This window comes from Chenopodium album, chromosome 7 (assembly GCF_948465745.1).
Source record: "Chenopodium album chromosome 7, dcCheAlbu1.1, whole genome shotgun sequence".
NCBI lineage: Eukaryota > Viridiplantae > Streptophyta > Magnoliopsida > Caryophyllales > Amaranthaceae > Chenopodium > Chenopodium album.
Window position 1 is genome coordinate 56,579,993 of NC_137840.1, and position 11,997 is coordinate 56,591,989.

An 11,997-nucleotide genomic window follows, 5' to 3' on the forward strand; every position below is an offset into this window, starting at 1 on the left:
AAATAGGTACCACCTGTAGGGAATATTTCAAGCATCCCACACTTGAGCCCCACTGTGATCATACACTTAAGCATGGTGGCGTCCAAAGGGAAGGAAGCTAGAGTAAAAGAGATGCCTACAAGTTTTAGGAACTTGTAAACCGTTCACAGGGTGAAGGTTACACCCCTTCACGATCCATGAGATCGCTAACTCCATAGTGGTCTGGAACCATGACTGGATATTCGGGGATGAAGGTACAAATCCAACCTAAAAGAGATTGAACCTGCCCTAAAAATAGGCCTCTACTTTATTCTTCTCATATTCATGTGCGCTTTCTGACTAACATACAATAAATTGGTTAACCCTAAAGTCCTAAACCTGTTGAATCTATGTTGGTTGAATATTAATGCACAAACAAAACTATTGTTGGCGATCACTTGAATTATAATCATATTAGCCTAAACAAGATTATTAATTATCTTATTAAGCGTGATTACTAATACAAATTCCCTTTAAATATGCATAAAAGGCGTGATCAAGCAATAACAATAATATCAAGTAACATAATAACAATCATTATAATAATAATAATCATATTCTCAATAAAGCATGATAATGTTAGCAAGATCCTAGACATGATACTAACAAGATTAATAACAAATCCTAGCATGTCACTAAGCATTAAAGATCAAATCTTTTAACCCTAACATGATAATTACATGATAGAACAAATAGGAAGAATCCTAAACATGATACTAGAAACACACATGATATTAGAAATCTTAGTTAATACCCTAAACATGATACTAGGAATCAAAAAGACATCCTAACATGATACTAGGAATCAAAATAATCAAAGCATGAAATCTATAGCAATTAAATTACTTACTTGGATGACTCGTATCTCTTTCTAATAACAAAATACACGCTTTAGTAACTTCAAGGAAAACAATAAATCAAACAATTAAATTAAATAATTAAAATAGGGATTTGGGACCAAACCCCCAAAAATTATCAACCTTTCACGTCTAGGGAGAAGGTAACTTCTAACTTGGATAGGTGTGTCTAGAACTAATGTATGCGGAATTTTGTAAAAGGGAAAGGTTTAGAAAAAGAATAGAGAGAGAATAAGCTTCTAGATTTAGAGAGAGAATAAAGAGATTAGATGATTGTGAATGATTAAAAACGAAAAGATACGACCCCTATTTAAAGAAAAAATAGTCTGAAAACGATATAAAAGAGTTAGAATTTGAATCGGAATAAAATTGGTTCTGTCGCAGACTTTGTCGCCGTGCGACAAACCTGTCATTTGGCGCTGGGACAGTTTTTGCGGATTTTGTTTTTATCATGTCTTTTGATCCAGAAGTCCAAATAAGTCATATAATATGTCGTTGGAAAGATCCTTAAGTCTAATTTCCAACCCAATTAAAATAAGATTAAAATATTTTGTAGAATAAAAAATATGGCCGAAATAGTGGGACGGTGTCAGTTTTGGATAGAGTTTCGTATTCCTTTCATATCTTTTTCGTTATAGCTTGGAATTAATATTATAATATATCATTGGAAATATAATCTTAATATCTATCCAACCATATAAGATTTGGATAAAGATTATGTGGCTCGAAAATAATATCTGAACATATTCCATTTCACACAGAACAAGGACTCTCAAAAAGAGAAGTTTTATTCAATTTCGAATTCTTTGATCTTATCTTTTCAAAAAAGGATAATTAAGATCTTTTATAAACTTATAGAAGCTTCTAATAAATCCTAATTAGTTTAGGAATAGGATTAAACCTTTGGACCCTCCACATGATCATTGGGTCGTAGGTAAAATCCGGTTTGGGCCCAGTTTAGTATTTTGGTCATAACTTCCTCATTATTCATCGGAATTGGGCTTATAATATATCGTTGAAAAGGTATTTTTAAGCCCCATCCAACTGCACCATTATTGGACCCTTATCATGGACCAAAAAAAACTGGATTGGATGTTTTTCATAAATAGAGTAGGAAAAGAAATATTTTAATAAAAACAACCGCATCACAAGACTTTTCACATTTTCACCTCATTCAATAATCAAGCGACGTGAAAAGTATTCATCACTGGATTTAGTTTTTGGGGAGACACATTTGGGTGTCTACACCACCGTAGTTAATTTTTTATCCAATACCCACGTTCAAATTCGGAGAAAGTTCCATAACAAATATTTGGAGTATGCAAGATCGAATACTTCAACAACTCTTACATTCCCGAACTTTATTGGTACCCTTATTCATGTAATTGGTAGCCTTAAGTATTACAAATAATGTTTCACTTGCAACATTTACATTAACTAGGGTACTTGTAACTAATGTAGGGTTACCGTCACAGAGTATGATATGGAAGATCTAAACATTTTAGTTGTACCCTAAAACGTTTTAATGGTACCCTAACACATGAAAGTATTACTCTTATCTTATTTAGTGATACCTTTAATTCTACCAACACAGACTGATACGGATGACGTAAACACATTAGTGGTACCCTGAAATAGGTTACTTGTACAAATAAACTTTTCATTGGTGCCCTAACCATTAAGCTAGTGTCCTACATTTAATACAAGTTTAGAGGGTATGGACCAAACGTATTGGACCGATCCCTTAGTCTACCAATCCTATGTTTGTGATTCCGAATGAACATCGTCAGCCTTGTAAGGAGGTGTGTGTGCTCTTCACAACCAGCCAATCGCAGTACCATGATTTCAAATTGTTGTCATATTTCTTTGAAATGAACATCTTATTTGGAATCATATTTTCCCATGTTGACCCTAGGGATGCCTTAACCTCTCGGCCTAAAGTGTATGTGTTTTGGCCCGGACTATTTGTGTTGTTGAATACATCGGTAATCTCATTCACCACAATGAATGCAATGTTATAAGTACTGGCTATATGTTTCATCTTTCTCGTCGCGAACACGAACAACTAACCGATTTCTCTCCGTAAAACCTTTGGGTGTGTTGTTATGGGCATGTCTGAATAAATAGGCAATAGAATCAAGAACCACTTCCCTCGTGTTTCTACCTCCTTCATGGGAGCTGAGTACAAGTTGCTCAACTTGGTTCAAAACCAAGACAATTTGATATGGGTTATCAATTTTTTAACATGAACCAAGCTAAACTGGATTTTCATCAATTAATTGCCCATACAAATTAGTACATAGCTCTTTTAAGTGCTCGGCTGGAAACACTAGACATGCTTAAATATAAATTGATGATCCAAATAGCGCATCATCTTGTGGCTTGAGCATGCAAGTCAACAAAAGTTGCAAACTTATTTGTGTTTTTCCACTCCACTTTCCCTAAAAATTTCCGTGAGTTCACCTGTTCTTATGCCACCATCTAAAATAAAATCTATTCGCTCACATTTGGTTTTACATTTTTGATTCATTTTTATAATAATGAAAATGATACTCTTAAGGTAAGAAATAAATTGTCATTCTATCGGACACACTGATAGGCGTTAGAACGGTCGCACATTCCACACTCAATCAAACACATTTATAAACAAACATCCCATAAATCAAGAACAATAATAAGTAAGAGTTTGGTCCACAGAGAACGGGATATGATTGCTAAGGATCTTAATACTTACTCTAATTCGAAGTCTTTAGTGATTTGAGGTTCGTCAAGTATACAAACAAACTATAATTCTAATTCAAGTGATTAAAGACACTAGGGAATGGGAGCCACTCAGCCAATGGAATTAGGCAAATTGGGAGTAAAATAGACAAGAGATAGCAAAGACTATATGTAAGATCAATCTCATGTAATTAGGAAACAACTCACACCTATACAAATTAAAAGAGGCGCACTCAGGAAATCAGCCTGATTTACAAAATTATGTAAATCAGTAGCTGATGTGGGCCCTACACCGTCCTTCATGCGAATATTAAATTGATAAGTAACAGATTCTGGTAACGGTAGGTAAATGGCCGTTAGTAACCATACAGTTGACGGTGTCATATTGCTGTAACGGTGCAAAAATAAACTTCAAAAAAAAATTTTTTAAAAAATCCTTACTGTCTTCGATCGCCACTTCAACTCAGGAAGCCATCTTCACCAAAAATGACACAAAGCTCGAAAGATGAAGTAGAAGAAAGTTGATCTACCAACACAAGTTCACTTGATAACTCTTAATTCCAGGTAATTTAAATTCCGTATTTGTAGTTTAAATTGGATAATTTGTATAGTAGATCTGGTTTTGGAATTGTTATTGAGAGGATTTGGTTACTGTTTCTTGAATTCGTTTTTTGAGTATTTAGATAATGTAATCATATGATATCTTAAGTTGTTTTCAATTATAATGCCTAGGGATACTATCTTTTGACTCCAATTTTGTCAAATAGTAATTTTAATGAGTTTGGATGAAGGTTGTATTCTATGGAATGTTTATAATTGCTGACTAAATTGCTTTAATTAGTCGATTACAGTTGAGTTGATGCTTAACTTAGTTGATTAGTAAAATTTTCGTAAGAAGTATGTTGATTAAGTAATCCCAGGTATTGTAAATCCTAACTTCTAGTCAATTAAATTGCCTTGATACCTTTTGTTATTTAACAAATTTTGGTATATAGATTTGCTTTTATATGTGAATAAATTATTTCAATTAGTATTATTAAATGGTTGGTCTGATTTGGTTAAATGATTTAGAACATTAGTTTCAATATTCAGTTATGTTTCTTTAACTGTAATCAGTAGGTAAATTGTAGTGTCTTACCCTTTCTTCACATTCCAGTGCTTTGTAGGTTTGTTCAAAAAAATCTCTAAGTAATGGAAGAGAACACTTATGGATCGACTGAGAATGAGAAGGCAGGTCATGAAAGCATGAGTAATCCATATTCAGACACTGTTGTTCCATTGTCAGACAGTCTTGTTCCTGTGGTGGTTGCTGAGGTAGGGGCATATGTAGATTTTGATCCTAATTCATTGTTGACTCCAATGAAGACCATAGAGACTGTGGAAACAATTGTGTCAACAAATAAGGTTTCTGTGTACTCTACAATTGAAAGTCCCAAAGTTGGTATGGTGTTTAAATCATGGCAAGAGACAGAGTCCTATTATAAACAATATGCCGAGCAAACAGGATTTGGTGTTACTAGGGCTCAAGGATATATGTCGAAGAAGAATAAGGAGAGGCGGGGGATAACCTAGAGGTGTGAATGTTAGGGTCATCCAGATTCTAGGGCTAGAAAGGAAGCGAACAAGAGGACAAAGTGTATGGATGTTTGCGGGACAGGTGGCACAGTTGATGGAGTCATTAGGGAGGATGAACTTGCTCGGTGTAAAAGGACATCAAAGAAATGTTTATGTGAAGCCAAAATATATGCAAGTGTGAATCAAGAGGGCCTTTGGGTGTTGAGAAAGGTTTTCTTGGACCATGTGCACCAAGTTTCCCCTTCTAAGTCCAAGTTGGTGAAGGAATATCGTATAAACAAGTTGACAACCAATGTCAAAAAGGCGTTGATAAACTACTACGATGAAGGTGTTCCAGTTACTCAAATTCATGGTTTCTTGGGATTGGACAAATGTGAGGGGATCATGCCTACAGTTAAGGATCTACAACAAGAAGTCTACAAAGAGAGGAGGGCTAGGTTGAACATGGCAGGTGGTGATTGTGCTGCTATGATGGAGTATTTTGAGAAGATGCAAGCTGACAATTCTAATTTCTATCACACTCATCGCCGTGATGAAGATGGTCGTATGAAAGATGTGATGTGGGTGGATGCTCGAAGTAGGGCGGCTTTTGAGTACTTTGGAGATGTGGTGTGCATGGATGCTACTTATCTCACAAACGAGTTTGAGCTTCCCTTTGTGAATGTAGTTGGTGTGAATCACCACGGCCAATCTATTTTGTTGGGGTATGCTCTAGTTTCACATGAAGACACAGACACGTACTCTTGGTTCATTCGTCAATGGTTGGCTTGCATGCGAAACAACCCACCAAATACAATCCTAACTGATCAAGCAGCTGCTATTCGCAAGGCACTATCCTTAAAGATGCCTACAGCTCGTCACAGATGGTGTATTTAGCATATAATGCGTAAAATTCCGGAGAAGCTTGGGATGATTATGGGTATGTAATGACCTGACACTTCTTTTCAGCCTTTTTTTGGAATTTCTCACCATGTTTAAGTTTTATGCTTTCTTTTACTGCATTCTTAGAGCTCCTCGTTTGTCTTTGGTCCCTTTTTCCTTTCCTTCAACTTGCAAGTCTATGCACGATTCCATTAAGTTTATATCATACACATTTAGGTGAACATAATCATATAAACGTGTATGTGTATGCTCCCATGGATGCTGTTTCTTTAAACAAAGCATAGTTGCTGTTAAATGTTATATTTGTACGTAGTATATTGTTTTGTCCTTTTTATTTGTTAACATGGCTGGCTCATAACATTTGTTATATTCAGTAGTTCTTCTGTGTGCTAGTAATCTTAAGCCCTTTTTTTCCAACCTTCTCTGGCATATGTGATCCACTGAATATTGTCTTCCTAATGATATTACATTTAATGATTATTTTATTTGACCAAATGGATTCAGTTACAAGGACTTTAAAGGCCCCCTGAAGACTCTTATTTATGAAAGTTTTACAACAGAGGAATTTGAGAGTAGATGGAACTCACTCATTACTAAACATAAGTTGTTGGAAAATGATTGGTTATGTGACCTTTACAATGAGAGGCATATGTGGGTTCCCGCCTTCATGAAAGAGTATTTCTGGGCGGGAATGAAGACGACTCAACGTGTTGAAAGTATTAATAGCTTCTTTGATGGTTTCGTCAATAGGAAAACAATGTTACATGAGTTCCCTATGAAGTACACTAGGGCCATGACAAAGAGGGTAAAGGAAAAAACCGATGCAGATGCTAGGTGTTTTAAGTATGTACGCCGTCTTGTAAGTGGGTTTAAGTTGGAGAAGCTTTTTCAAAAAATGTATACCGACACAAAATTTCAGGAAATTCAAACTGAGTGCGCACGTATGATGTATGTTTACCCTAGGGAAGAGCGAGTCATCGGAGAAAATGTTGTCCAGTATTTGTTGCAGGATAGGGTTTGGATTATTCCAGAAGGATCTAAGCAGGAAAAAATAACCGACCGCCGTAGGTTATACAGAGTAACCTACAATTCGGAAACGAATGATGTATCTTGTGATTGTAGGAAGTTTGAAACTTTTGGAATACTGTGCAAGCATTGCATACGTGTGTTAGACCTAAACCATGTGTTTGAGATTCCAGAAAAGTACATTCTAGACAGGTGGAGAAAAGACATTGTTAGAAGGCATACACGGGTGAAGGTGTCGTACTATGACCCTTCTGAGACGGTGGAATGTAAATGTTTTAACTGAATGATGACCAAGTTTGAAGCTATTTGTGAAGAGGCTTCTACAATTGATGATCCCACGGTTGATATGGTTTTAGACACACTAACCGAGCTGTCCACTGATGTAAGAAAGGCTAGGCTTGCGTTCCAGGCAAAGCAAGATCCACCATCTATGCCGAACATCAACATCACTCCATCTGTGATTGGGTCTAACACTGCTGCTGCTGCTGTTGTAGCCCCTCCTTCTGTCACAAAACGTACCGCAAATGACAAGGATGGACCTCTTAAGGATCCTAAGACTAGGAAAAAACCTTGAGGTCGTCCTAAGGGGTCTAGGTATAAGTCGTTGGCGGAGACAGGGTACAAAAAAACAAGCCCATGGAAAGAAGGATCCACCAACTAATCCGCACACCAACATCCAATCATATGAGATCTGGTGTGACACTGATGCTGCTGATGTAACTCCTCCGCCTATCTCAGACCCTAACGCAAATGTCAATAATGTTAATAATGACAACACTAACCCTATTCAGGATGTTATTCAGTATCCTAACATAACAAGTAAGCCTCGAGATCCTACAAATGGGACTAATTACAAGTCCTTAGAGACAATATACAAAACTCAACCTCAAATTCAGAATTCTGCACTTGTTGCTGCTCCCAAAAAAAACCGGTCAGTCTAAATCTTATACGTAGTATTTTGTTCAGGTTCTAAATGTTCCCTTTATTTATTGGTAGATGTTAACTGTTGTGCTGATTGCCTCAACAGGTCAAGTGAAGACTAAGTGTTTCTAAGGAAATTCCTTTCGAACAGACCCCAATGATTCCGGTCAGTTGATACATTAAACTAAATGGAATTGATAACCCTTGTATTCTTTATATTCATGAAATTATCTTCTTCTGTCACCCTAAACAACCTCTAATGTGATTAAGCAGGTCAATCGAACAAGACACAAAATTTCTAGAAAACACGCTAATTTTGAGGCAGCTATCCCTGCTGATGATGAATTGCTTAAGAAATTTGTCGGCTGCTCTTCCCCATCTGAATTGGCCTGACACAGAGTTTGTGGGCTCCTATTCTCCATCTAACTAAAAAATCAATATCCTTTTGTATTGTAATATGTAATTACCAATTTTAACTTTTAATCTGTTTGTAATAGAATCTCTGTAATGAATGGTATGTTGTTAGCAAGTTCCGTAGTACTACAAACATGTTGTGTTGTATCGAAGGATTGTATGTGTTTCTTTGTTTCCATATATAATGTGATTGGAAGCTAGAATTTGTGTCCATATATAATGTGCTGGTGTGCTGCTATTGTGTATATGTTGCCCAATGTATAATTGATTACAGTAATAAATTCACTATGTTTGTGGTCCTTTAATTAAACCAAATAATAATAATAATAATAATAATAATAATAATAATAATAATAATAATAATAATAATAATAATAATAATAATAATAATAATATTTGGGTGAAAGGAGGATGGGGAATAGTCGAACCCTTGACCAGTAGACCTGATGTTTGCTTGTGCTCGAACCGCGGTAAAATGGCGTTCAGCCACAATAGATTACGTGAATTAAAAAAAAGGTGGGGTTGGGAGGAATCGAACCCTTGACCTTCAATACTTGATAGTATGTTCAGAGTAGTAGGGTAAGTGACTGTTGGGGCAGTGCTAGCACCGTGTCATATATTCCCCAAAATATGTATATATATGTAGAAAAAATTGTTTAAAATAACAGATGGGATTGGAAGGAATCGAACCCTTGACCTTCATGCTTGTTATTATATTCTATGACCATTAGGAAAGTGCTAGCACCGTGCCTCATTTTACCAAAAACATGGATATATATGTGTGCAGGAATCATTGATTTATAAAAAAAAAATAAAAAATAGAGGGTGGGAGGAATCGAACCCCTTACCTTCATGATTGTGAGTATGTTCAGTGACCATTGGGACAGTGCTAGCACCGTGTCACTTTGTCCCCAAAATATGTATAAATATGCAAGAAACATTCTATTAAAAAAAAGAGGGGGTTGGGAGGAATCGATCCCTTGACCTTCATGCTTGTTGGTATATTCTATCACCATTGGGACAGTGCTAGCACCGTGTTAGATGATCCCCAAAGTATGTATATATACCTAGAGAGTAATATATAATAGAAGGTACCAGTACTAACGTTTGCCAAAAGTTGCAAAGAGAGTACTAACATTTCAAAAGTTGCAAAGAGGGTACTGAACCCACTATTCCAGGTTAACTATCCGGTTGCAATTGCTTTAACCGGTTACATCCTATTTCCCTTTAAAAAAAAAGCTTAATTGTCCACTCAGCTGTACTTTGGGAAGTGAAAAGTCATCATTACACTGACAATGCCGCGATTTTTGGAAGGTGAAAAGCCTTTTTATTCACTCTTTCACCCCATTGGCTTCCTCATTACTTCCATTTTCAGAAAAAAACCAGAGCATTTCATTCCAAAAAAAAAAAAAAACTCGTATTTCATTCCAAAGAAAATCGCCATTTAATGTGGGAGTGTGATTGTCAATCTTCCTGCAGGAAAGCAAATTTGGTTGAGCTTCAATCTACTCAAGGTATATTCCCTTTTTTTGTCTTCACCTTCTTAATTTCGCCATTAATGGTGTTGTATGCTTGTTCTGTTTTTTTTATTTGGGCGAATTTTGTTTGAAAGTGATTTTTCTTGTTTTAGTTATCATGATCTTGTATTTTGTTTGCGTAATTCTGTTGTTGTGGGTGATTATCAAAATTGAATTGTGTTGTTGTTGGGTAAAATTTCTTGAGAATTATGTCTAGGGTTTTGGCTTACTGAAACAGAGTAGGTTTTTCCATGGAAAATACCTTGTCTAACTCCATTAATTTACCTAGGTATGGACTCTCTTTCCGTTGCTCACCCAATTTTCAGCAACCCCAATTTGCTTGTGGTCCATGTCTTCTCCAAGCTGGACTGGGGTAATCGGGATAATGTGAAGAAGGTCTGCAGGAAATGGCGTATGTGGTGGAAGACCCGCCACCTAGCCCGACTCCAACCCTTTTTCGGTCCCAGGGCCTCTGTCAACGAGTGGATCCTCAACGACCTCATCTACAATGATGGCCGTGACATTCATGCCTGGATCAACAATGACACGACAGTCTATTTTAATGGCTTTCCTCTGCTCTTCAAGGAGGATGTGTAGGCTGTTGTTGTTAGGTTGGGTGGGGGGTATGTGCAGCTAGATGGTTTTCTATCACACCATGTCCTTAACAGAAGAGGATGGAGCAGCAACTGGAGATATGGTAGGCATCACCTTTGGCACTTCGCCATTTTCTCCTACAGTTTCAGCTGTAGGAGCACAAAATGGCTCCATTTCAAGCTTTACATTGGGAACATCCTCAGTATCCATGTTCTTGGTACCAGAGTGCTCACCAAACTCTCCCACATTATGCTTCTCACACGGTACCTCATTCCTATTAGGGAATTTAATTGAGGCATCCGCAGTCTTGATAATGGTATTGATCAACAGTGATCTGGTTTTTTGATATTTTTTTTATTATTTTCTTAGCTTTGTCTTCGGCTAAGTTAAAGGGAGAACGGGGAGGCAGATTTGAGCTTTTCTTTTTTTATTTTTTGGATTTTGATTTGATTTAGTGTACTTGGAAAAGAAGAAACTTATCAAAATACAAAGTATTATCTTTAAAAACTTGTTGGAGATGTTGGGGAACTACTCTCATTCCGGTCATTCTTTTTATAGGCCCCGCGACATCCCACATTTCCCTCCATGTATTCCACCTTTGGCACCAACATATAATGCTATTGCGATTAAGTTTAGTCAATTGACTCAAGTATACATAAAAAACAAATACACTTCGCCACATGGTACTTAGTTTCGCCATACATAAGCACATAATAATTCAACATTAACCTTAATTATTTAAAAATAATTTCCAATGATGTCTGGTTAAAAATCATGTATAGTTACAATCGGGCCAGGTTGATATAAGTGCAGTCGAAAAAAAAGATTGGATTCGCTGGGTTATTTTTCAAACGAAATTTCGGATTGGCTTGAGCTCGGATCGTGTACAATTGTTCCGATTTATAAGTTCAGGTCGGGTCAAATTAGATTCAAGTTGTGTTAAGTGAGGATCAATCATTGGCGGTTAATGGTTAGATTGTGTCAAGTTTGGATTCAGGTCGAGTTAAATTCGGTTAGAAAATTGGTTGGAGTGTCTTGAACTCTTGATATACACTCGATCTGGATCAGTAACATTTCAATATGGATATTTTAATGGGGTCGGTTGGATGTTGACACCTCTAGGCATTGTCTAAATTATCACTATTTAGTTTTTACATTCGAGAAGTTGTTGGGCGACTAGTCTTGATTGTGCGGTCTAGTCACATTAAAAATCAATGTTCGGGTCAAACTTTGGTTGGTTCAAATTTGGATCGACCCAATCCAGGTCGGGACTATTTTGTTAAAACTTGTGTCGGTTCACCAGAATAAATGCATTCAAAAAAATGGGATATGAGCCGGATCATTAAGGTCGGGTAAATTAGGTGGTGGTAGAGTTGCGAGCTGAGGTCTAACTAAGACCTAATTGTTCGAACTTGAACCGATTTCAAATCGTTATGATTCGGGCTTTTACATAGACGAGTTTTGACTAACAA

General features: G+C 36.6%; 1 protein-coding gene across 1 annotated transcript; it reads left to right on the forward strand.

The window, feature by feature from the left end:
- The first annotated feature begins 5,234 nt into the window (after positions 1 to 5,234).
- On the forward strand, positions 5,235 to 7,362 carry LOC145640345 (protein FAR-RED IMPAIRED RESPONSE 1-like). The gene is made up of 2 exons (XM_081691638.1): positions 5,235 to 6,037; positions 6,558 to 7,362. Exons 1-2 carry the CDS (start codon positions 5,235 to 5,237, stop codon positions 7,360 to 7,362), a joined length of 1,608 nt encoding a protein of 535 aa, XP_081547764.1.
- Positions 7,363 to 11,997: the final 4,635 nt, after the last annotated feature.